At 41.7% G+C, this 25,194-nt stretch overlaps 2 protein-coding genes across 32 annotated transcripts in view; one reads left to right on the forward strand and one right to left on the reverse strand.

The window, feature by feature from the left end:
- Window positions 1-22,747, forward strand: part of LRRFIP2 (LRR binding FLII interacting protein 2) — a 123,457-nt gene extending 100,710 nt beyond the window's left edge. For 12 of the 28 annotated variants that reach the window (XM_021071635.1, XM_021071632.1, XM_021071625.1 and 9 more), the window contains 9 exons: window positions 1,698-1,790; window positions 4,086-4,178; window positions 11,189-11,290; window positions 11,574-11,706; window positions 13,558-13,607; window positions 17,258-17,378; window positions 19,957-20,036; window positions 20,616-20,720; window positions 21,432-22,728. In XM_021071635.1, the coding sequence (XP_020927294.1) occupies window positions 1,698-1,790; window positions 4,086-4,178; window positions 11,189-11,290; window positions 11,574-11,706; window positions 13,558-13,607; window positions 17,258-17,378; window positions 19,957-20,036; window positions 20,616-20,720; window positions 21,432-21,542 (888 nt within the window). In that variant the 3' untranslated portion in view covers window positions 21,543-22,728. Of the gene's footprint in view, window positions 1-1,697; window positions 1,791-4,085; window positions 4,179-11,188; window positions 11,291-11,573; window positions 11,707-13,557; window positions 13,608-17,257; window positions 17,379-19,956; window positions 20,037-20,615; window positions 20,721-21,431 lie in introns of all 28 variants that reach the window. The other 16 variants (XM_021071650.1, XM_021071638.1, XM_021071637.1 and 13 more) reach the window with 4 other exon arrangements.
- MLH1 (mutL homolog 1) overlaps window positions 23,671-25,194 on the reverse strand; it is an 86,514-nt gene continuing 84,990 nt past the window's right edge. For 3 of the 4 annotated variants that reach the window (XM_021068364.1, XM_021068365.1, XM_021068366.1), the window contains exon 19: window positions 23,671-23,982. In XM_021068364.1, coding sequence (XP_020924023.1) covers window positions 23,815-23,982 — 168 coding nt within the window. In that variant the 3' untranslated portion in view covers window positions 23,671-23,814. 4 annotated transcript variants of the gene reach the window in all.

Raw genomic sequence — 25,194 nt, forward strand, 5'->3', positions numbered from 1 at the left:
TCAAGATGCAGGGTTTTTACTCGACTTCCTCTATCTTATATATGTCCATCTCCTCCTTCCCACACTACCATTCCCAGTTCTTCAAGGCACTAAGGATGGTAGTAATTATGTTATATTCTGTTTTCATTGCTTTATCCCACAATACCTAGAATAGCAATACCAACATTACCACCAACAGTATAATTACTGAGAATAGTTTTAAAGTTTTGGTTTTTTTTCCTGTTTGCTTGTTATTTTGATGCTAAGCTATGTATAGTACAACTGTTGTCTTTGAAAGTTACTTGAAATAGTTTCTCTATGCTTTTACTACTCACTGGGTATATACAGCTAGGTTCATTACATTTTATTTTCAATATTTAGGAACTGCTTTTTAAATTTTTATTACAAAATTATTTTTACCTTTAATTGTAGTAAAATATATAACAAAACTTACCATCCTAACCTTTTTCCAAGTGGGGATGGTGGTGTGGGAAGGAGATCTGTCAAGTTCCCTTCTTGGTAGCAAGTACACTCCTGGTGTCCACACTGCTCCATTAAAGGAGAACCAAGGCTCCATGATTTCAAGTCTGGAGCAGGAAATGTACCAGATGAACCAGGAACACGTTCCTGTGTTAGATAGCAAAGAAGCTATCACAACCAACTAAGACCCAGGTCAAATTACTTGGGAGTCAACCTGAAGATGTTCACATTAGTTAAAGGTGGGACAACTTGAAAATCAATAAGAACAAAAGTTATAAAGGGTTGAAATCATCAAATGCTTGATTTCTTGCATTCATAATGTCTTGCTTTGATGAGGAAAAAAAATGGATAGTGTTTTTAATTTAGACTGCATTTATATGCATAGATTAATTTAGGTGGGAACTGACATTTTTATGATGCTGAGTCTTTTTATCCAAGAAGATGGTATGCCTTTCCATTTGCTCCATCCTACTTCTCTGTCTTCCAAGAATGCTTTATATGGATTTTGGGTATATCTTTATAAAGTTTACATATATATGTAACTTTATTGGGGGCGGGGGAGGCTCTGCTGCATGTAGCAGCTTGACATGGGATCTCACTTCCTCAACCAGAGGTTGAACCAGGGCCACAGCAGTGAAAAGCACCAAGTCCTAACCACTAGACCACACAGGGAACTCCCTATTTTATTTTTTGATATTGTTTATTGTATCTTTTCTCTAGGTTTTGCTTTTGGGGTGTTTTTTTTGTTTTGTTTTTTTGTTTTTCTTCTGCATTTTAGGGCCACACCTGAGGCACATGGAAGTTCCCAGGTTAGGGGTCAATTTGGAGCTGCAGCTGCTGGCCCTACACCACAACCACAGCAACACCAGATCCTTAACACACTGAGCAATACTAGTCGGATTCGTTTCTGCTGCGCCACAACAAGAACTCCTCTAGATTTTGTTTTGATGTGTGATGATTACTGAATTTTGCTTGTTAATTTTATAACCTATTGCTTTTCTAAATCATTTAATCATTCATAGTAATTTTGCCATTGATTAATTTGGATTTTCTAGAAATGAAAATTGAGAATTTTCTGAACCTTTCCATACAATACAGAAATTTTCTAAATCCCATTGCATTGGCAGTCCAAGTATGTTTCTGGAGGTCACACTTAGCCTGTCTTTTGTTATATTGTAGACGTCCCAGTCTTTCATGTGCCATGATCTATGTTAACTGTGCCATTTGTTTAATAACAGGAGTTAGAAAGGCAGAAACATATGTGTAGCGTGCTACAGCATAAGATGGATGAACTTAAAGAAGGCCTCCGACAAAGAGATGAGCTTATTGAGGTACGTACATGTACTGTGGAAATACTTAATTGTGAGAAAAACGCATTGACTGGGATGAGGGCATATGTATTGGAGGGAAGGGAGTTAAAAAACCACAAACAGTTTACCTGTCTCTTCACATTCAGCCGTCCGCTAAAATTTTACAAACGTGAAATGTGAAGGCAGTTAAAAAAATGAATTCTTTGAACCCGGTAGACATTTCTCCCCTTTTAATAGCAGAAGCTTTTGTAATTGTCTTTATTCCTAAGTACATTCTTTCCTAAAGATATCTTAGGAAATAAGCAAAAGGAAAAATTACAGAGTACCATTATTCTTTGGAATGTAGTGAATGCTCTATTTTGGAACATGATTCTTAGGAAATAAGAAGTTTGATCTTCACTCAGGTTGGTACCTTTCTGAGGTGGCTCAATGAAAAGAAATTGTAAAGACGCCTGGTAGTAGATAAAATGTGAGGGCTGGCCAGGGCTGAGGTTCTGGTTTCTCCTGGTGGAGGGACCCTGAGTGCTGCTGCAGCAGCCTAGGAGGAAGCAGTGCGGTCCAGCAAGATGGCCTTGAAAGCATTTATCATCCTTTTGTGCCTGCTGCCTGCAGGCATTTCTGCTTTTCTTTAAATGCGGTTTTCCTCTTGAGGTTGTCGTCTTTTTTATAAAAAAGTATGTGGTTAAGTTTGTTAGGAAGGGATCCTGCTCACATTTTTAATGTGGTTATCACGTACATCCAATGTTAACTTAAGTGATGATGACGTGGTGATATCAGGAGAGCCAGCTCTTAGGGACCCCAAACCCCATTCAACCCATTCACACCCCTGGTGATTCAGACCCACCCTCCCTTTTTCCCTCCCTCTTTTCCTCTTCTCCCATGGACCTGCCTCACTTAATCTCTCCTCTGTAAATGACTTTAAAAACCATTAATAGAGGGGGGGAAATGACTCTGTTGGTGGAATCGTGTTGGACTTTTTGTCATTTTTGAGAATAATTTAATTGAATTGAACAGCCTGCTGAAAGCAGGTTAAATTTGTGAATTCCAAATGCAAACACAGGTTATAACCCTTTGAAAATGTCAAATTACAAGTGAAGTTATCTTAGTTTTTCCATATATGGCAAGAAGCATATTACCAAACTGTATCCTGCTGGTATTTAAAAATTATGTGAGTTCTCCTTTTTTGTCTTCTTTTTTGTGTGTTTGTCAGTATGCCAGCCACTTATTATTTCTTTTTTTAATTAAAATGTATACTTTTCCCCATTATGATTTCAAAAAGAATAATAAAATTGCTTTGGGAGCTGCTTCTGAAATTCAATAAGTAACATTAGAGTTTGTTAAGTGTTCTAGTTTTTAATCTGATGAATACATTTAAGAGGAATTTTAATGCTTGGCTTTTTCAAGTTGTCAGTATGATTTCTAATTAAAAAACCCAGGGTGCTGGGTAAAAAAACTTTAGTTTATTAAAAAGAACTTGAGTTTTATGTGGCTTGTTTTTTTTTTAATGTTTAGAATGAACATTCTTTAGATGAGAATATGTGCATTTTCTTATAACTGAAGACTCTTGAATGTGGCAAAATGATGCTTTTTGGTCTTTGGAATTGACAGCCACATGGTAAAGTAGATGAAAAATGTGTCAGAAGGGGAAAGTAGGAAGTGATAATCAATAATGCATAAAAGAAAACCCACTAAATATAAGAGGGTATAAATTGAGCATCATTGCCTAGTCAGAAGAGTTAAGAATTGCTGAATGCTAAAAATCTAGTTTTTCTAAATACTGATGTGACCATTCATTTGTAATTCATGTTCTTATTATCATAGATTGTGCTAACAGAAATTCAAAATGATTGAGATATATCCCTCTTGCATTTTTAAAGTTTTGCTTAAAAGAATAGATTTTAAAACTACGGCTTGTGGTCTGTGATAAGCATCATTTGTGCCTAAGAAAATCTGAATTTCCCTCTAGAAATGTAAGTTGTTCCATGTTTGGGGAAAAAGCAGTTATCAAAGGAAGCATACACATGTGGAGCTGGGTGAACACAGAAACCCTTGCTGGCCTGCTGCCACGTAGCTGAGCTTGGAAAGTTGTTCCCAGTTGGCTTGCTTTTACAGCAGCAGGCCCATGAGCCATGTCACCAAGACACTGGACATCATCTTTCCTTTCTACAGGCAACTCTTGCTTTTCCTGTTCATCACAGACTTTCTCCTTTTAAGTTTCTTTATCAGCTTTATTTTTGTTTCGTTTTCCTCCCTAAAACCCCTTCCCTTTTTTTCTTTCTGCTCTTTTATTACTTCTCTTCCCCTCTTCCTCTGCAGGAGAATCAACGTATGCAGCAGCAAATAGACACCATGACAAAAGAGGTGTTTGACCTCCAGGAGACACTGCTTTGGAAAGATAAAAACATTAGGGTATGAGATGAAATTGGGCTTTGGCCCGATGCTCAGTGATGAGGAATAGTCTAATATGATTTAACTTAGAGATTCCTAAAAATCTGTCTTTTTTATTATTTTTGAGCATTTATACCGAGTAAGATATGAATAAGCAGGAGATAGAAAAAAACTTCCATGGGAAAACCTGATCCTGTGCCTGAAAGGTACTCTTCTCTCCAGCTGACTCTGGGCTTGTCTACAAATAGGAACTTTCTAAAGAAGTTGTTCTTTATTTCCCTGGGATTTTTATGCAAAAAGAGCTACAGGCATTTAACTCTGTGGGTAATTTGATATCCTTACATTGTAAGAATTTGGATGAGAAATAGAGGATGAGGAGTAGGGGCAGGGGGAAAACTATTAGCATAAATCTTTAGGGAATAAAATAGGAAAAGATTAAAATCATTTTAATTACGGAAGTGGATAGGAATGTGAGATTTGCCGGAGCTGCCAAACTATGATGTCATCTCTAATTATATCCTCATAACTCCCCAAAGCAGGGGCCCAGATAAGGAAAAAGTCTTCAGTGCCTTTTTGCTAAGCCCTTCAGGTTCTAAAAAATTCCCCCCCCCCACCGACAACCCAGCATCCCCCTCTCCCCTGGCTCATCCCATGTGCCCTTTGGACTGGCAGCCACCTATATACCTCTTGGCATGTGAGCTTTCTTCTACAGAGGTGCACCTTGTCAGGGGAGGGCTGTGGTGGATGAAACAGAGAGTCCCCCTTGGCCTGAGGACATAGTGAGGAACTCTTGTTCTGCTTGCTGTTGGGTAGGCTAGGGAAAAGTGGATGTGGAGCCCTCCGCATCCCACCCTCCACAGTTAGGGGCGTTCTGGTATCCTTGTCTTTTCATACCTCTAAGCACCCTATCCTCCCAGTAAACACTTGAGAAACGAAATTACTTGTTAAGAGTGTGATAGACCAGAAAGAAAATAGAGTGTGATAGAATAGCTAAGAAAATAAAGCTACTTTTTAGATTTTCTGATACTAAAAATACCAAGTTTCCAAAAGTCATTCTAAAACTAGAAAAGCCTTCTGAGATATAAATTAAACTTTGAATTTTGAATAGTGACTATGAACTACTGATTTTATTTACATTTTTACTTGGGGAAATTTAAAATTAGATGTGAAAAAAATGTATAGCACAAAGTAGGTAATTTGTAAAGTTAAGTTGAAATCTGGTCACTGTCTAAAATGGGCTTCTTTTAGGATTTTACATAATTTTCTTTAGTACAGATCTGCAGGTCCATGATTTCTGTTTTGTATAATTATCTTACTATATTAAACTGATTATTTTGGACCAACCATAGAAAAAAACCCAAATCTCTCAGTCTAATAAAATAACTATCCAAAATAAAACAAAAATGTTTTTCTACCCAAAAGATGTACTGATGGTTACAGTATAAATTATTTGACTTTTAAATTTTCTTTTTTCTTTTTTTTTTTTTTTTTTTGTCTTTTTTTTGCTATTTCTTGGGCCGCTCCCGCGGCATATGGAGGTTCCCAGGCTAGGGGTCCAATCGGAGCTGTAGCCACTGGCCTACGCCAGAGCCACAGCAACGTGGGATCCGAGCCACGTCTGCAACCTACACCACAGCTCATGGCAACGCCGGATTGTTAACCCACTGAGCAAGGGCAGGGACCGAACCCACAACCTCATGGTTCCTAGTCAGATTCGTTAACCACTGTGCCACGACGGGAACTCCTAAATTTTCTTGATGTTATTCAATGAATAAGTGGGCATCTTCTTTCTGTGCAGTATGTGATAGGTGTTCTTTTGGCTTTTTTTTTTTTCTTTTGTCTTTTAGGGCTGCACCCACAGCATATGAAAGTTCCCAGGCAGGGGTCAAATCAGAGTTGTAGCTGCCGGCCTGCACCACAGCCACAGCAATGCTGGATCCCAGCCTCATCTGTGACCTACACCACAGCTCACGGCAACTCCAGATCCTTAACCCACTGAGCAAGGCCAGGGATTGAACCCACGTCCTCATGGATATTTGTCAGGTTCGTACCACTGAGCCACAATGGGAACTCCTAATTAAACTTAAATGATTGAGATCACTGTAGATTCACAAATTGTAAAAAAATAATAAAGAGATCTTATATGCCCTTTATCCAGTTATCCCAAATAAAACATCTTGTAAAACTATAGTACAGCCAGGATGTTGACCTTGATATAGTCAGGATGCAGAACATTTATTATCACCAGAAGGGGTCCCTCCTGCCCTTTTGTAGCCATACCCACTGCCTCCCCTTCCCCAGCCCAAGCACTGGCAACCTGAATCTGTTCTCCATATTTCTGTCATTTTGTCGTCTTAAGAATGTTAGATAGGAGTTCTCATGTGGCTCAGTGGGTTAAGCAACTGATGCTGTCTCTCTGAGATTGCGGGTTCTATCACTGGTCTTACTCAGTAGGTTAAGGATCCAACGTTGCTACAAGCTACAGTAGGTCACAGATATGGCTAGGATCTGGTGTTGCTGTGGCTGTGGTGTAGACTAGCGCTGCAGCTCCAAATCAACCCGTATGCCACAGGTGTCACCATAAGAAGAAAACATAATAATAATGTTATATAAATGGGATTGTAGAGTATACAACCCTTTGGAGTTATGTTTTTTTCACTCAGAATAATTCCCCTTGAGAGGCCTCTGAGTTGTTTCATGCATCTATATTTTGTCTCTCCTTTGACTTAAATTTTTTTTTAATTCTGGTAAAGTACAAAATAACATAAAATTGACCATTAATCGTTGTTAAGTGTAGAGTTTGGTGGTATTAAGTTCATTCGCATTGCTGTGCTGCCCTTACCACCATCCGTTCAGAGAATGCTGCATGTTGTAGAACTGAAACTTACCTGTTAAACAGCAACTCCCCAATTCCTCCTCCCTCCAGCCCTGGCAGCCATCTACTTTCTGTTTCTATGATTTTGACTACTCTGGGTACCTCATAAAATGGAATCATACAGTATTTATCTTTTTGCGACTGGCTTATTTCACTTAGCATATATCCTTAGGGTTTAGATGTGTTGTAGCATGTGCCAGTAAGTGCTTTTTTAAGAGTGAATAATATTCCAATGTATATATACACCACATTTTGTTTATCTACTCGTCTGTTGATGAACACCTGGGTAGCTTTCACCTTTTTGCTGTTGTAAATAATGCTGCTATTAACATGAGTTTGAAAATCTCTCTTGATTTCTTTTGGGCATATACCCAGGAGTGGAATTGCTACATTATGTGGTAATTCTTTTTTTTTTTTTTTTTTTTTTTTTTTTTTTTTTTTTGTCTTTTGTCTGTTGTTGTTGCTATTTCTTGGGCCGCTCCCGCGGCATATGGAGGTTCCCAGGCCAGGGGTTGAATCGGAGCTGTAGCCACCGGCCTACGCCAGGGCCACAGCAACGCGGGATCTGAGTCGCGTCTGTGACCTACACCACAGCTCACGGCAACGCCGGATCGTTAACCCACTGAGCAAGGGCAGGGACCGAACCCGCAACCTCATGGTTCCTAGTCGGATTCGTTAACCACTGCGCCACGACGGGAACTCCTTTTTTTTTTTTTTTTTTTTTTTTTTGTCTATGTGGTAATTCTGTGTTTAATTTTTTGAGGAATAGCCATGCTGTGTTGCATAGCAGCTGCACCATCTCACTTTTCTACCAGCTTTGTACCAGCAATTGTTCTACATCCTTACCAACACTTTTTTCTGTGTGTTTTGTTTGTTTGTTTGTTTGTTTTTATTGTAGCCATCCATCCTAACGTGTGTGAAGTGGTCCTTCCTTAACTTTTAAAAAACACTTTTTTTTTCTTTTAGGGCCGCACCTGCAGCACATGGAGGCCCCCAGGCTAGGAGTTGAATTGGAGCCACTGGCCTACACCACAGCCACAGCAACCCAGGACCCGAGCCACATCTATGATCTACACCACAGCTCACAGCAATGCCAGATCCCCAACCCACTGAGCAAGGCCAGGGATTGAACCTGCAACCTCATGGTTCCTGGTCAGTTTTGTTTCCACTGCACCACAACAGTAACTCCAAAAGACATGTTTTAAATAAGATCTGTGACTACCTAATACATCAGTTGTCTCAGCTTCATTATCAAAATTTAAACTGTGCAACTCCGTGAAGGAACATGGCCATCATTCTCATATTAAAGTTCAGTTTTCTTTAGCTCTTCCTTCATTGGTCCTAACGATCATGCCTTTAGTACCAATGTAGTTTTAAGCACCCCAGGGACATGTAGAATGAGTTCATTATGAAGGGCTTATCTATCCCTGTAGCTAGCACAAAGCACACTCTCATCCTCACTAAAGTATTTGTGCCTGTGTGTAATTATACTGAGAGTTAACCTGTTGCCCAAAAGTTCAGCCTTTCAAGCTTCTTGACACTAGAATTTGAGGTTAGGTTGGGGATAAAGAATTATTTAAATTTCCACAAGCATGTACTTTTTACCCTAAAAAAAAGTCTGTAGGAGCAGTTATGGAATACAGACACAAGGGTAGTGATTATATGGTCAAGTAATACAGAGGATTTCAGATCCAGTGTGAATACATTTGGCCCAATTGTAAGACATTTCAGTAGTCTTCAATCTCTGTGGTAAAAAGGGAGGAATTGCAGGATGTATTTTATTTTCTCTTCCATAATTGTGGAAAGACAAAATTACAAACTCCAGAAAGTAAAGATAAAATCTGTTGTAAGATGGGAAAGAGGAGCAAATGGAAAGTACTGGCATTGCTAGAAATCTGTTTCTTTCTCTTTTTTTTTTTCTTTTTCAGGCCACACCCACAGCATATGGAGGTTCCCAGGCTAGGAGGTGAATCAGAGCTGCAGCTGCCGGCCTACACCACAAGCACAGCAATGTCAAATCTGAACCACATCTGCGTTCTACACCACAGCTTGCAGCAATGGCAGATCCTTAACCCACTGAGCAAAGCCAGGGATCGAACCCACATCCTCATGAATACTAGTCCAGTTCTTAACTCACGGAGCCACAACTGAAACTCCTAGAATTTTGAGTTTCCGATTGGTCTGTTCCTAAGGGCTCTTTTAATTCCCCAGTGGTGGTGTTTCTGTGGAGCACATTGTGGCCATGTGTTGTGGCCCTGGTCACTGACCCAGCTGCAGGTGGTGATGCATGCCCTGACTGTGCTTTGCAGATACCACTGACCAAAATAGCCAACCCAGCCCAGACTAGAATGACTGTTACCAGATGGGAGAGCAGCGCTTGGGCTTTGTTATCTTAATATTACATTTGTTATAATGTAATGGAGTGTTAGTATTAGTTTGGAGTGTTAGAGTAAATGCCTTCTAGTGCTAGAAACTCTAGAGACACAGTCTGAATGTAAATTTTTGAAAGGAAGTTAGGTACTGCTGTTGCAGTTTGGGTAAGTAAGGAGTAGGACTTTGCCAGTAATGTATGGGATGACAGTAAGGGAATGAGATTGTGGCCTTCATGGGGCGACAGTGTATAAAGAGTATGCAAGGGCTTTGGAACCAAAAAGAGCTGGATTCATTTTCTGGCTTTGCCACTTACTGTGACTTTGGGTAAAAAACATAGCCTCTCTGAGCCTCAATTTTCAGATCTGTGAAATGCAGGATAAGACAAGTATAGGTTATGTTAGAGAGCAGTTAAATATAAAAATAGAATGTATAGGGGAGAAATTATATGTATATAATCCCTGGAGGTGCACAGATTGGTAGTTGCTGTCATCCCTTATTGACCTATTCCCAGTTTGATTGCAAAATAGGTTTATAATGATTTAAAAATTTGCCCAGCTATTTAGCAATCAGTAACTAAGCAGTTAGGCCACTTTTAAATTCTGTAAACCAAGAGGAAAGTTAATTGTTATAATTTAACTTCTTGAATTAATGGGAATACTGGTAGAAAACATTAAATATGTTCCATTGTACAGAGAAAGGCTTTTTTCAAATAGCGCAGCTGTCAGATACCTGCATAGAGTGCTTAAATTGGGTGGGTTTTGAAGTCCAGGGTATTTTATTCCAGAGTAACAGTTTGTCAGCACTAGCCAGATGTGAGTTCCTGCCTCTGCACTGCTGTCCTGAGCCCTGTCAGTTGAGATCTAGGCAATGGCAGGGAGTGTACAAATGGCTTTTTCTGAGCCTTCTTGTGTGTTAACACTCCGCGAGCAGTGCTTTCTGATAAGCACTCCTTTCAGCCTGTGCCCTGTTATTATCCCTTCTGTTTTTGTGAGGAAACTGAGGCCTAGGTAAGTTAATAGGTGTCAGGACTCGGAAGCCTGATTCCAAAACCCATGTTCTGCTGTCTTCCATAGGTGGGCTGTGTTTGTTTGGTCATTATTTTTGTTTTTCACATTTTAAAGGTTGTATCAGAAAATCAGATCACCCTGAGTTGCATTTAATTAAATTAACAAAAACAGATCCTTGAGAATTGGAAGGGGGGTTAGCTGTTTTTAATTATGTGGTATTTTAGGAATATTTTACCGTACTACTTAGAGAACAATTACTACAGCTAACATTTAATTAAAATACTTTGTGTATATATATCTATGTATACTGGTTTTCTTCTAGGGCCAATTTTTATTTTTTTAAAAAACAAGTAATATTCTTGAATAAACTAGTTTAACATGAAATGTGGGGTTTTTTGGTCTACCAAATAAAGCATGCTTAGGAGGTTAGTAAGGAAGATTTTTATTTTAATATTACTGCTGTCTTCATCTTCTTTTTCTTTTTCTTTTTTTTTTCTTTCATTGACTGGAAAAGAAAGATTTGTTTTCTTGCCTGATATGATAAGCATGTTTTGCCAAATTTATGCACGATTAACCAGTTTCTATTAAAACTCTCTTCTGGAGTTAGATATCCATATAACTTCGTATTTCCTCCCATATCTAACCGCTTGCTTCCAAGCTTTTAACTCTTCGTCTTTTATGCCCTTATCTTTTTACATTTAAATCAGGTACTTCTCTGCTCCCTTTCACTTGCTCTTTTTCTGTCATTCTTTCTCTTGCTACCCTGTCTAAACCAGGCCCTAGAGAAACAGAAAGAATACATTGGCTGCCTCAGGAATGAGCGGGATACGCTCAGAGAGGAGCTGGCCGGCCTGAAGGAGGCAGCGAAGACGGGAGAGGTACGTTCGCCTCACCCGAGGCCAGGCCCTCACTGCTTTGTTCTTCCTTCCTCCCTCCCATCCTGTCAGCTTTCTAGCCTGAGTACCAACCACAGTGCTCATTCTCCAGCCCAAATGTGGTGGGTGTAAGTCCTCTCTCTATAAGGGCTAGATTCCCTGTAGCTAGTCCTGACCAGGTTCTGCCTGTGGCAAGCACATGCCATGCGTGACAGGGTCACCTCGCTGCTGCATGCTGCTTCCCTGTGGGCCGTCTTATGTGATGATGGTTTGTTCTTCCCCACAGAAACATGGCTTAGTCATCATCCCCGATGGCACACCCAATGGCGATGTCCACCACGAGCCAGTGGTCGGAGCTATCACTGTCGTGTCTCAGGAAGCCGCTCAGGTCCTAGAGTCAGCAGGAGAAGGGCCACTAGGTGAGATCCCAGCTGCTGCGCAGACTTGAAGTAATGTCATCCTCTTGGATTTGCAGCCTGTTCACACCCTTTCTTGGAAAACAAAAACAAACCTGGACTGTCTGAGCCTTATCTCCATCCCAAACAGGAAGAAATGTGGACAGACTGTCTTCAGATGTCTTTGGCCTTGGGAAACCAACATCTGGTTCATTGTCAGCCAGTCAATGTAACTATAAGGTCCCTGGTTGGAAGCACTGGGTGTATATAACATACTGCTTTCTCTTTTTCTTTCTTTTTTTTTTTTTTTGGTCTTTTGTGTCCATTTAGGGCTGCACCCGCAGCATATGACGGTTCCCAGGGAAGGGGTCCAATCGGAGCTGTAGCTGCCAGCCTACGCCACAGCCACAGCAACATGGGATCCAAGCCACATCTGCGACCTACACCACAGCTCACGGCAACCCTGGATCCTTAACCCACTGAGTGAGGCCAGGGATCAAACCTGCAACCTCATGGTTCCTAGTCGGATTCATTTCCACTGCACCATGGTGGGAATTCCTGCTTTTTCACTTATATACAACCTTCTGCAAAGAGAGAATCCAGCACATCCACCCAAGAGAACCAGTGGGCTGATAGGTGACTTCTGGAGTATGTTTTAAGTTTGTTCTTCCTGGAGCATCTGGTTTTCTGTTCTACTTATCCCAGGATTCTGTAGCTCTTTTCCACTGCATTTCTTAAGGCCAGAAACAGATGACTAAGGAGAGCTCAGAGGAGTTTTATTCCATAGCAGGTCTTCTGAGCCTCTTAAGGTCTAAGCCTCTTACATTTAACCCTTTGAGAACTATTGACAGCTCTTTCAGGAAATCACCCAGATGCCCATCCTCGCCTCCAATAAGAATCCTGTTCTAGAGAAGAATGGTACAGGTAGATAGTGTATAATCAGCTCACTTTTATATTAAAAAGAACAATCTTTTTTTCCTTCTTCAAGTCTTTTTTCATATACTTGTAGGTTTCCTAGAGGAATGGATGTACCATGAGTGGGGTTGGGGGACAACCAAAACACTTAACTAATTAAAGGCATGTTCTCTAACGTATGGAATTCTAGAAGTGTAACCATGGAGCATGTTGATAGATCAGAGGATGCTGGCGAGGCGAGCGGGAGTGGCTGTGGCAAAAGAACTGAGTGCACGGCCATGGGAGGAGCTTGTGGGGAACGCTGGCTTGTGGGTGTCAGGTTCTTTTTAAAACCTCCTCTGTAGGTGTCCCCTCAGTCCAGGTGGCCAATTTTACTGCATGTTGGGAAGAAGCAGCCCTCTCCCAAGCCAGGAGCACTCCTGGTGCTCAGCTTAGCTCTGGATGGCCCAGGTCTTAGCGTTGGTCCCCTTCCCTCCCCCATGCCAGCTTTCATGGGCCTGTGCTTTTTCCATCATTATGTTCTCTGTTTGCTTTGCTCAGGCATCCCTTCTCAGTCCCATTCTTAGCCTCCGTCTTTTCTCCCATATTTTATTTTCTCTGCTAAGGGCTTAAGCCTGTGGTAGTACCCTGGGCTTCAAGTTGAGTTGTCTGCTGACTGGTAAAACTTGCAAATTTTGAAACAAGGAAATGATCTTTATACTTGAGTTTGTCTTTACATGGAAAATCACTGCTCTTGGAAGCAAGTGTATTTAGTACCCTGATAAATATCAGTTGTATGCAAATATGTGTTGAAAAGTACTTTTCCTTTACACCATTAAAGCCTTCATGTCTTTTGATACTCTGAGCTGTAAATTGTTGATCAGATAATGGCTGCTGTTTGTGAATGTGAAGAATTATTTTTAGTTCTTTATATACTACATCATTACAGATTTAGCTTACATCCCTTTTCATTTGTTTTAGATGTAAGGCTACGAAAACTTGCTGGAGAAAAGGAAGAGCTACTATCACAGGTAAAGACATTCTTCTCATTGGAAGGTGATGTTAGTTGTAACTAAATTATATGGTAAAATGTTAGCAAACTAAAACATGCACCAGAAAGAGATGTGCTTGTTTCAAATATCACTATTGAGGATTTGAAGGATAAAAAGATACTTGACATTATTCCTCTTTGTGGTCTCCTATTCTTTAAATATGTTTATGTATATATATATATAAAATAGGGCACAAAGTTTAAGGAGTCAAATAGGTCTTCAAACCCTGTTATGAAGACAGAAGTTGCCTGCCCTGCCCCCTACACCTTCACCCCCGACATTCCTGTTTGGTTCTTTTATTGATTCCTTTGGTGTGAACTGCCCTTGTGTATGTTGCTTCTTGATTGATCTGTGTAAGGCTGCTGTGTTGATGTCTGTCTGCAGAGTGCGAGGGTTTAGTTTTCTGTCCCCTGTCCTCTTCCCTACCATGCACGTGTCCTCTTCATCCCTAGGTTCTCCTAACATAGGAGCAGTGTGACTCCAGTTTGTTTACATTATTAGGACTTTGTACACACTGCTTCCAGTGGAGCCATGGAGTGTCCTAGGATCACCTTTCATCTCCTTCACCTTTCCTTTCTTCCCCTAAAGTTTGTATTGTGAGTTTTCTCTTCATTTGCTTGATTTCTTATGTTCTCTGTTCCCAATCTGGCGGCAGACTCCAGCAGTGGTTGAATGTTTTCAGATGCACCAAGTATTCCCTCAGCTCCCTCTTTTTGGTTCTTGGAGCATCTGACTCATCCCCTCTGAGCTTAATGGCTACTCCCTTGTGACCACTCTGCACTGTCATCTCTTGTTTCCTTGACCCACGGCCGTGGTTTGGGCTAGCTTCCCTTTGGCAGTGTCTTATGCCTTCCTCCTTTTTTCTTTTTTTTTTTTTTTTTTTTTTTTTGTCTTTTTAGCTATTTCTTGGGCCGCTCCCGCGGCATATGGAAGTTCCCAGGCTAGGGGTCGAATTGGAGATGCAGCCACCGGCCTACACCAGAGCCACAGCAACGCAAGATCCGAGCCGCGTCTGCAACCTACACCACAGCTCACGGCAACGCTGGATCATTAACCCACTGAGCAAGGGCAGGGACCGAACCCGCAACCTCATGGTTCCTAGTCGGATTCGTTAACCACTGCACCACGACGGGAACTCCCTTCCTCCTTTTTTCATTCTCTTGTTTTGGTTCATCCCCCAGTAGCTTCCTGAGGAAAAAGTTTGGGGGCTGTACTTTGCAGGACTAAAAATGTCTTCATTTTACCTTCTTACGTGATAAATAGTTTGGTGTGGGTTTAGAATTCTTTGTTGTAATCATTGTCATTCATCTTTTTCTTTTATTTATTTATTTATTTAATTTTAATTTTTTTTTTTTTTTTGTCTTTTTGTTATTTCTTGGGCCGCTCCCGAGGCATATGGAGGTTCCCAGGCTAGGGGTTGAATTGGAGCTGTAGCCACCGGCCTACGCCAGAGCCACAGCAACGCGGGATCCGAGCCGTGTCTGCAACCTACACCACAGCTCACAGCAATGCCGGATCGTTAACCCACTGAGCAAGGGCAGGGACCGAACCCGCAACCTCATGGTTCCTAGTCAGATTCGTTAACCACTGCGCCACGACGGGAACTCCCATCTTTTTCTTTTAAAGAAGGAAATCACAGGAGTTCCCACTGTGGTATAATGGGTTAATGATCCTCCCCTGTAGGAGAGGGCAGACTTGCTCTGGTTTGTGCTGCTTCCTGCATCTCTGAAGTTGAGTTGTTGGCATTTGGGGCTTTGATTTCTGTTGGAGGAGTGGTTTAGTCCTTGAGACATATACTCTCACTTTCTTACTCTTCTTTCCTGTTTTTCTGTCCCCTTTCATCTCTTTTGTTCTGCTTTCTAAAAGATTTTTATCTTCTCATTTCTGTTGGGTTTCAATTTCTGCAGTCATTTCAATGATTCAGATATTTTCATATATCTCATAGGATATTGATGGGCTGGTTGGTTTGCTTCTTAATTCTTTTTTTCTATCTGCATAGTTTGTTTCCTTCTACATGCTGTTTTATGTATTTTTTTTGTCTTCACTTTGAAAGTAGAATACTAAAAAGCTGGTGGGCAGCTCTGAGTTTGTGGGTGGGGCTCATTCAAGTTTCTGTGAAGATTGATGAGGCTGATGTTTTTGTCAGGAACCTTCAATGTGAGCATATTGTCTTTTATTTTAGTCTAGTCAGAATTCTAGAGAGCTCTGTCTTCTGCCTGAAGCTATAGGCCCAGCTGCACGCAGCGTGCGCACTGAGGGTGGACCAGAGGCCTCAGCATGCGGTTCGTCTCTGTTCATCTCACCTTATTTTCCACATGTGGGACTCCTGCCTCTGACTGGGCCTTCTTTTATTCCAACCCAGTGTCCTTCCTAATGTTATGTTTTAGTTTATTTTGTAAATTAAAAAAAAAAAAAAACCTTTATTAGGTAATAATTGGCATAAAATCAGCTGCACATACTTAAAGTGTACAGATGTCCATACCCGTATTTGGGCTGCCATAACAAAGCACCACAGACCAGCTGGCATAGAACAGAAATGTACTGTCTCACAGTCTGGAGATGGGATGCCCACAGTCCTGTGTTATCAGCGTGAGTTTCCTCTGAGGCCTGTGATGGGAAGTCAGCTAGAGAACGCCTCTCTTCTAGCTTCTGGTGGCATCCTCGGTGTCTATACATGCCTTCCCTGTGTATATACCATATCTTCAGATGGTATTCTTCTAAGAACACCAGTCATACTGGACTAGAGGCCCACCCTGTTCCAGTACGACTTCTTCTCAGCTAAGTGCACTTGCAGTGACCGTTTCCAAATAAGGTCACATTCTGAGGTCCTGGGGGTTAGGACTGCTACATAGGAGGGGACAACAGTTTAACCTGTGGCAGAGCCTGTAAAACCATCACCACAATCAAGACGGTGAAAATATCTGTAACTCCCCAAGTTCCTGTGTTTCTTTGTATACCTTCCTTTCTCTCCCACCTCCCTCCCCTTCTCCAGGCAACTGCTGATCTGCTTTCTGTCCCTTCAGTTTGCATTTTCTGGGGTTTTTCACGCAGCATAGATTTAGTTTGAGATTGACCATGTTGCTGCATGTATTGGTAGCACATTCTCTTCTACTGAGTAGTGATTCCGTTGCATATTTGCACCACAGTTTGCACATCCCTCTGTTGATGGACATTTCTTGTGTTGGCTATTAATGAATACTGCTATGAATGGCCTTTATTTTGGGTAAAATAAGGTAGATTACATAGCCAAACTCAAAAATATATTTCCAATTATTTCTCTATACAGTTTTCTAAATAAGAATATTTAACCTAACTCTGAAACATCTAACTGCCCATGGGATTTTCCATTTTTAATAAAAATAACAACAAAAAAATACACAGAAGATGTGTTTTTCCACAAATAACAAAACATGGCTGTTTGCTTTGGGACCCCCAGTCCTGGAGCCTCTTTTGATAATCTGTTCGTAGCTGCTCTCCAGCAACTGAGTAGTGTCCCGCATGGCAGGCCCTGCAGAAAACAGCTTCTGAAGGAATACATGCGGCCTTGCTCTAAGATGTGGCCACTGGGCTGAGCATCAGTTTCATTTGAGAGACTGGATCTCACTGGTGAGCCTTTACTTCCTCTTCAGGTTAGAAAACTGAAGCTGCAGTTGGAAGAAGAGCAGCAGAAGTGCTCCAGGAACGATGGCGTGGCGGGTGACCCTGCAGGACTGCAGAACGGCTCAGACCTGCAGTTCATCGAGATGCAGAGTAGGACTGGGCTGGGCACCACTCCACGTGGGGCGGGCTGTGTCCTAGGTGGGGTGCGAACGGGCACTAGATCCCACGGCTCACGTTTCTCAAGCTATGTTCTGAGATTGGTCAGTCCTTGGCCAGACCAGAACAGCCGTCCTGATCAGTCATGGACCTGAAGAGGCTGCTTCTAGCCTGTGTGTTTGCAGGGGTGATGAGGACTGTGCTTCAAGGGGTGACGAGGTACTGCTCTCCCCCGTTTTGGGCAAAGTGACTTCTAGAACACTTTGCACATGGTGACTTCGTGACACTCTCATTTTCCACATCCCTGTGTCATCTGTAAGCATCCTTCCTAATTACATGTTTTGCTATGGAATTATCTTAGATAATTGGAGGGGGATATTTGAAGTCACACTACTATTGAGTAGTTTGAGAATTTTCCCAGTAGTGTTAACCCCGATTCATCTACATTAGAATTTAAAACAAGGCCACAAAGTAAGCCTATTCAGTTTAAATAAACTAAATCTATTTCAGTTTTTCTCCCTTTCTACTTTTGACCCCATATTATTTTTAAATGCCTACTGTATCCACAGTAATTTCCACAATAGGGAGATTTCAGCAGCCATTTGCATACAGTTAGATAATGTGTGATTCCCACAGGGGAAGACTTATTTTCCAATCTGAATAATGGCTTTTCTGATAAATTATTGTAAAATATTGGTTATTCCATGGTCTTTTGAGCTAAATATTCTGAGTAGGCCGTATAGATAAGCCTTTTTGGATCAAGGCTTATTACCTCTATCAACCTTTGGGTTAGTATCATTTCCTCTATTAGATATCAGTTGGAACCCTTGCGATACTTCCTGGTCAATATTTTGTTCTAGAAATACCAATTTGGCGTGGAGGGTAGATGAAAAGAGGCTCATAACAAGAAGCAGGCTGACTTGCTAGGAGGCTGTTATGGTGACTGAAATAGTCCATTGACCGCCAGTAGTCCTAGCAAGGGCAGGGGATACATTTGGGAGAGTTTTGTCTGAAACAGCAAATGCAAAAGGAATCACACTGAGGGTGAATGGGTGTGTGAAATCTTCCCAGAGTAGGTAGGCAAGGCAGAGCCCGCATCTGTGGCTGGGGAAGCACCGTGGGTGGAGCTGAAGGAGCAGGTGAGCAGAGAAGGGCCAGGCAAGGCAGAAGCGGGCAGCTCCCTGCACCAGAGGCCAGGACAGGAATCTGGTGGCTCTCGGTTCCAGACAGCTGCCCTGGCTGGAAGCTTGGTGTTTGGAGTGGAATTTCAAAATGTGTGAAATAAATGGCTGAGATGAGGGACTTGTACTTTTGAAAACAGGAAGAAATGAGTGATTCTATGAGAAGGAAGCAGCACATTTTGATAGTAAATTGATGGGATTAAGAATTAAAAAAACAAGATCCTGAAGCTTCAGTGTTAGTCCCAGAAATGAGAATTGTTCTTTTTCAATACCAGAGGTAGCTTTTGGGGAGAGAGTTTTATAACCCCATTACTTTTAGGGTGACAGTAACCAATTAGAAAAACCTTTTGCATTAAATATTATTGGGGTAGCTGTAACCTTAGTTACATGAAAAAGTAGGGGAAAAAAAGTTTTTTTGGTCTTTTTAGGGCTGCATCTGAAGCATACGGAGGTTCCCAGGCTAGGGGTCGAATCAGAGCAGCAATGCCAGATCCTTAACCCACTGAGAGAAGCCAGGGATCGAACCTGCGTCCTCATGGATGCCTGTAGTCAGATTCATTTCCACTGAGCCATGATGGGAACTCCAGAAAAATTCTTAAGTAGGGTAGATTCAGTTTTGGTTTATCTCCTATAAGCCTTATTATAATCATTTCAGGTGATTTCTCTTAAATTTGGATTGGTGGAAGGAATTTTTATCCCCTAGCATTTCTAAACTTCTCATTTTAAATTGCTTCTTAAGTCAGATATACAGCTAATAATTTATAGCCCTATCCATAACACATTATCACATATTTATTTCATTAATATTAAGCATTTATTTCAGTAATATTAAGTGTACATTATGTGCAGAGCACTTAGCTAGAAAAAGATGGATTTGAGAAGCTAAGACAGGGCCCTTATCCTTACATACCTATGTAATGTTAAGAAAGCATAATAAATGTCATAAAGAGGAGTGTAAAAAAATGCAAGGAAAAGCTGTAGTTAACCAAGGAGAGTTACGAAGAAGGTGAAAATTGGGCAGAACCTTAAAGGTTGGTTAGACTTAGATGGGAGGTGGGGAGGAAAGGGCACTTGGGGGTAGGAGAGCAGGGAAGGCCAGAGGGCTCTGGACCTTTGGGCTGCACGTGAGGTTGACAGGGGCCCTGCTCACTGACAGAGATCCTTGTTTAAAGCTCTACCTGTATGCGTCATGGCTTGAAGAGAGAATTTTCTTCTAAAATGCTGTTGCAACACGAATGCTAGAGCTTCTCATAGTGTAGAAGCTTTAGAACCTGTGCACTTGTGCTTTGTCTCCTTCTGCGGCATGTCCCCCTCTGCACGGCAGGGGGCGTCACTGCCTCACGGTCACACCTCACCTCTGTGAGGTGGCTCATTGTTCTCTTCTGTTCTAGGAGATGCCAACAGACAAATTAGTGAATACAAGTTTAAGCTTTCAAAAGCAGAACAGGATATAACCACCTTGGAGCAAAGTGTAAGTCCTTGTGTATGGTACCAAGCGGTTTAAATCCTCTTGACATACATCTGCTTCCTGCATCTAAGTGGTTAATCCCCGAGTGTTGAGGTCTGATCTCATTCAAGTGGGAAAGCCGGCAGGGATCACCTGGCAGAGCACTTCAGCCTTCTCTTTTCTGTGTAAATAGAGAACGATAGCTATAATTCTCTTTCTTTTACTAGTATTTCAAGAGCATTCAAGAAGACTGTAGTTTATAACATAATCCCTTATTCACCATTTCATAAAGTCTAAACACTTCCCCATCCAGGGGGTCTCCTCCTGCAATGATACTGTGGCACTTAAACAGTATGGTCGTCTTAAAACTTAACATGGGAAATTGGCCCTGTAATGTCTCTACAGTTGTCATCCTCTCTGGGGACAGTTCCTGATTTATAAATAAATAACATGTGGGTTCTGAGAGGGCCTATGACTCACACTGAGGGGACTTGTTAGTGTTAGATTACTTAGGATCTGTAATGACATCCTATTTCCATCTTGGCTGCAAAAATGTGGTGGCTTCTTGTGCCTGGCACTGAGGGCTGTGTGTCCTATTTACAGATTAACCGCTTGGAGGGACAGGTGCTAAGATATAAAACCGCTGCTGAGAATGCCGAGAAAGTTGAGGATGAGCTGAAAGCAGAGAAGAGGAAGCTACAACGAGAGGTACTTGCTTTATTATGCTTCTTAGAATACATCCCTACAAAGAAAAACTCCTTTGGAGATAATTTCTTTGCTGGGTAAGAATCCCGATCCTGGGTCGTTTTGGTGGCATGGCAGTGGACTGCCTTACTTTTCTGTGTTGGTTTTTGACCTGCATGGTGACTGCCAATTACTTTAATGTTTTGGTCAGTTAGATAATAAGAAAAGGGGTAGTTTTTATTTTTGTTTTAGATGAGGTCTCTTCCTCATGTCCCCTCTGTGATTAATGCTCAGCATCACTGGTTAACACCACTGGCTGGCTGGGGAAAAAAAAAAGGAAAAAGCAACCATGGGATGGTGTGCAAGGTCATCGTGACTGGCAGTGCTTCGTTCCCCACCAAGTGGAAAGGAAGGTCATGCTGGGTTTTCTTTTTTTTTTTCCTTTTTTCTGTCTTTTCTCTTTTTAGGGCCGTAGCCGTGGGCACATGGAGGTTCCCAGGCTAGATTGGAGCTGTAGCCTCTGGTCTACACCACAGCCACAGCCACACCAGATCCGAGCCACATTTGTGACCTACGCCACAGCTCACGGCAATGCTGGATCCTTAACCCACTGAGCGAGGTGAGGGATTGAACCCCCAGCCTCATGGTTCCTAGTTGGATTCGTTTCCGCTGTGCCACGACGGGAACTCCGGTTTTTGTTTCTATTTGAAATGACTGAGCTCTTCCCGTCTCCAGTTACGAACGGCACTGGACAAGATTGAGGAGATGGAGATGACCAACAGCCACCTGGCCAAACGGCTGGAGAAGATGAAGGCCAACAGGACGGCACTACTGGCCCAGCAATAGGGAGGCCGCCCGCCCGCCTGCCCGCTGGGATGACCTTTCGTCCATTGACTCCACCCCTTTCAGTACTGTTCCAGCTTTGTCATTCAAATAGCCGCCTTTGTACTTTATAATTTATGAGAGAATGAACAGGTTTGAATCTTCATGAATGAACACTTGGGATATTTTGTTTGTAGTATGATTCTAGACTAAGAACTTGTCCACACCATTGTTTTTTATCTCCATAATTTTAGAATCAAGTTTACTCACCATTTTTCCCCAGCTGCCTCAGTGACTGGGCACTCGGAGGCTTTGGCATGGGTTCTGGAGGACAGCAAGTCTGTGCTCACTGAGCTACTTCCTGGAGACCTCAGAAACACAAGTGCCTTCTCCACAGTGCCATTCAGACTTCCGTGATCTCCAGTGGTCAGAAGACATTTACCCTTGATATCAGATCGCGTTTATATTTTAGTGAAGAAACAAGTCCACAGGTGGGGAATGTATGTTTCACTCAAATTTATATGTTTGGAGGAAAAAGCCTTTTTTTGTAAGATATTTAAATTTATATAAGAAAATGTTAGAAAAAGATATAGGGAGTGTATATAAAACTTGCTTTGTTGCATGGGGCAGGGAAAGTCCAAGGCCTGTTACTCTTAAAGTAAGAGTAGGGTCCTTAGTCTTCACATCAACTGTGCTGTATCTTGTAAAGTATTTCATCTGCTGCTTATTTGTGGAATGAAACCTCAGACTAGCCCGATGTGGGAGGGAGGGCAGGGCAGGCAGGTGGGAAGCCTGAAGATTCTATTAAACACACCCTTTTGCCGACTACAATTGGCTACCGACACATTCATTTTGTTAGAGAAGCCTTTGAAACAAATGTCAGCCATGCACCCTAATCCCTCAGCTTGCCCCTCTTCTTTTCTGTCAAGGTAAAATAATCTCCTTAGGGAGAAATCATCCAGAATATAGAATTTAAGAATTTTAGTTTCATCTTTAAAGGCATCCAGTTCAAGAGGATTTTATCAAGTATAGCCATTTTGCAGTATTTGTGATTCTTTTTTGCTCTCAGAATCAAGGTGGTTTTATGGAAGTGATTATTGTATCTTCAGTGTGTTTATACAGAAAAATAGGGGGAAAGTCTAATGAATCAAGGCCACGTAAGATAAAATTAGACTTGGAACTAGATAATAAAGATAAATATGAATAAAATCTCTAATAATTATTCCCTTCTTTAGGATAATTAGCCCTTTGTTTTTAAAATAAGGAAACCAGTCTCCTGAACTGAGATTATTTCCTGTAAGTTTTCTTTCTCGTAATAACAGTTGATGTGTGGGAGAGGGCATGGGAGGCACGTTCTGAAATGCAGATTCATCCTAGAACCCCAAACCTGAGGTCCAACTCCTAAGGCCTTGGAAACCCCTCTTCCTCTCCACTCATGGAATTTCACCTGTGAGATGCCCTGGTCTACTTTTTGGAAGGTCTAAGTGTTAGAACCCGATCTTGCCCCTTTTCTGGCACACACAAAAAAATGTCTGTTTTGTTGTCCTAGTCTTTTCTAAATAGAATGGCTCCACTTCTCATGCAATAGATTTTTCTGTTCTTTTCCCCAGAACTTTCTTGATTGAGCCCTGTAATCTAGATTTTACCTCAAAGCCGTAGGCATTCTTCCTCCCTGTGCTGACTGCACATTTCTGTTAATGCAGGTTAATATTAAGGTAGCTTCTTTTAATGGCATATACAGTGTAAGTAAGTTTACAACACCCTTCAAATAATACCTAGAAATCCCTTTCTCTTAAGCTGGTAGTTTGACAGCCATTAACAAAGAGGGCTACCTTAAAAATTTGCTCATGCCTGTTAGGGACTGGATAAAGGACTATTTTCAAATATTTCTATTAAGAATAAATTAATTAGGTTTGGTTACTGAAGGTACTAATAGACTGTCGATTCAACTTTCTACATGATCCATGTCACCAGAATCTCATAGGTTCAGGACCTCTTTTAAAAGACACCTGAACCAACATAATTTTTACCTGCTACTAGAAAGTCACCAGAGTACAGAAAGAATCAAATCAATGCATGATCTATAAAATCTTCAAGGCCTTTTTACTTACTTTCAGGATTCTTCAAGTGTAATGAAATTAATAAGAAGTCATGTTAGGACACATCTATTTATTTACAGTCAGTCCACCATGCATGAAGGAGTGCTACTGGTTAGAAGGCAAACACGAGTCTTCCACCTACAAACGTCAGGATACAAGGAAGAACGGCCCATCCCAGAATCCATGAGCGACCATATTTAACACCTCTCGAAGACTTTGTATAGGTCGGGCAGGTTGGCAAGCTGCAAGATGTTTCCATCTTCTGTGAAACATTTGGGAGGCAGAAGGTATGAGCGGAAGGCTTTATAAACGACATGCTCCACGGTCCACTTCCAGGGGTTTGGAGTGGAGCCGGGCGCTTCGCTCTAGAAGAGACATGTCAGAGACACGTTAGATGCCATTCACATCCCAGCATATGCTGGTTTCCTGGTTCGTGTGTGCTGGGCCTGGAAGGTCTGGGTGGCTTATAATGGGCCATGTGTCCTAATGTGTGTGAAGGATCCTTCCTAGGCCAGCCTCTCAAGGATCCTACGGCCTGAGCAAAGAGGTGAGGTGGAGGAAGAGAATCAGCCATGGCTCTCGTGACACTTTCTCACATGGAAGCTGTTTCTCTTCAGGGAGAGTGTGTTTATTGCAGCAGGAATTAACATCATGTCTGATCCTGACCATGGTGTTTCGATGGCAGGATCAGGAAGGACATTCCTAAATTACCAATAAATTTGGAGTCTTTAATGTAGCACTGTTTTCCAGGTAAGAAATGAAAAAATAAATGAGAATTATTTTGCTCGACCCTACACTTAGCTGTCTCATGTACTAGAAGTACATGCTTTCTCATCCATCCATCCTTACCTTGAAGTAAATGCTTCTCATCAAATGAGGTGCTCTCAGCACAGTTTGCTAAGTGTGCTATCCTGCTGCCTCCACTGGAATGAGATACTTCCTAGGGGCTTTGGCCAATAGACCCTAGGACTGAATCTCTGCTCCGCCATCCACAGGTTCTGTGAACCCTTGAGCACGCCTTTAAACTGTCCCTTAGTTTCCTCACCTGAGAAACTGGAGCACATCACTTCACCTCAGAGGATGACTACGCAGTCACTGGCATGGGGATGTGCATAAAGTGGCCACCCTGCCATTCTACAGTACAGGCAGACCTTGTTTTACTGCACTTTGGATTGTTATAGTTTTGTTTTACAAATTGAAGGGTTGTGGCAACCCTACTGTAAGCAAGTCTACTGGCACCAATTTTCCAACAGCATTTTAAAATTTGGGTATATTTTTTTGGTTTTTTAATATACAATGCTATACTGCACACTTAACAGACTATAGTGTAGTGTAAACAAAACTTTCATATGCACTAGGAAACCAAAAACCTCTTGTGACTCACTTTATTGCAGTGGCCTGAAATGGAACCTGCAAGCTCTCTGAGATCTGCCTGTATTTCAGTCCCTTCTTCCCCACCCAGCCAAATCCTCTGAAACAGTTGTTGATTAAAAAGCACACAGAGACACTGAGGTCCTGTGCATCAAGCTGACCTTCCATAATTCAAGCTGGAGACCTGGCTTAGTACAGCCTTGTCC

This window comes from Sus scrofa, chromosome 13, assembly GCF_000003025.6.
Source record: "Sus scrofa isolate TJ Tabasco breed Duroc chromosome 13, Sscrofa11.1, whole genome shotgun sequence".
NCBI lineage: Eukaryota > Metazoa > Chordata > Mammalia > Artiodactyla > Suidae > Sus > Sus scrofa.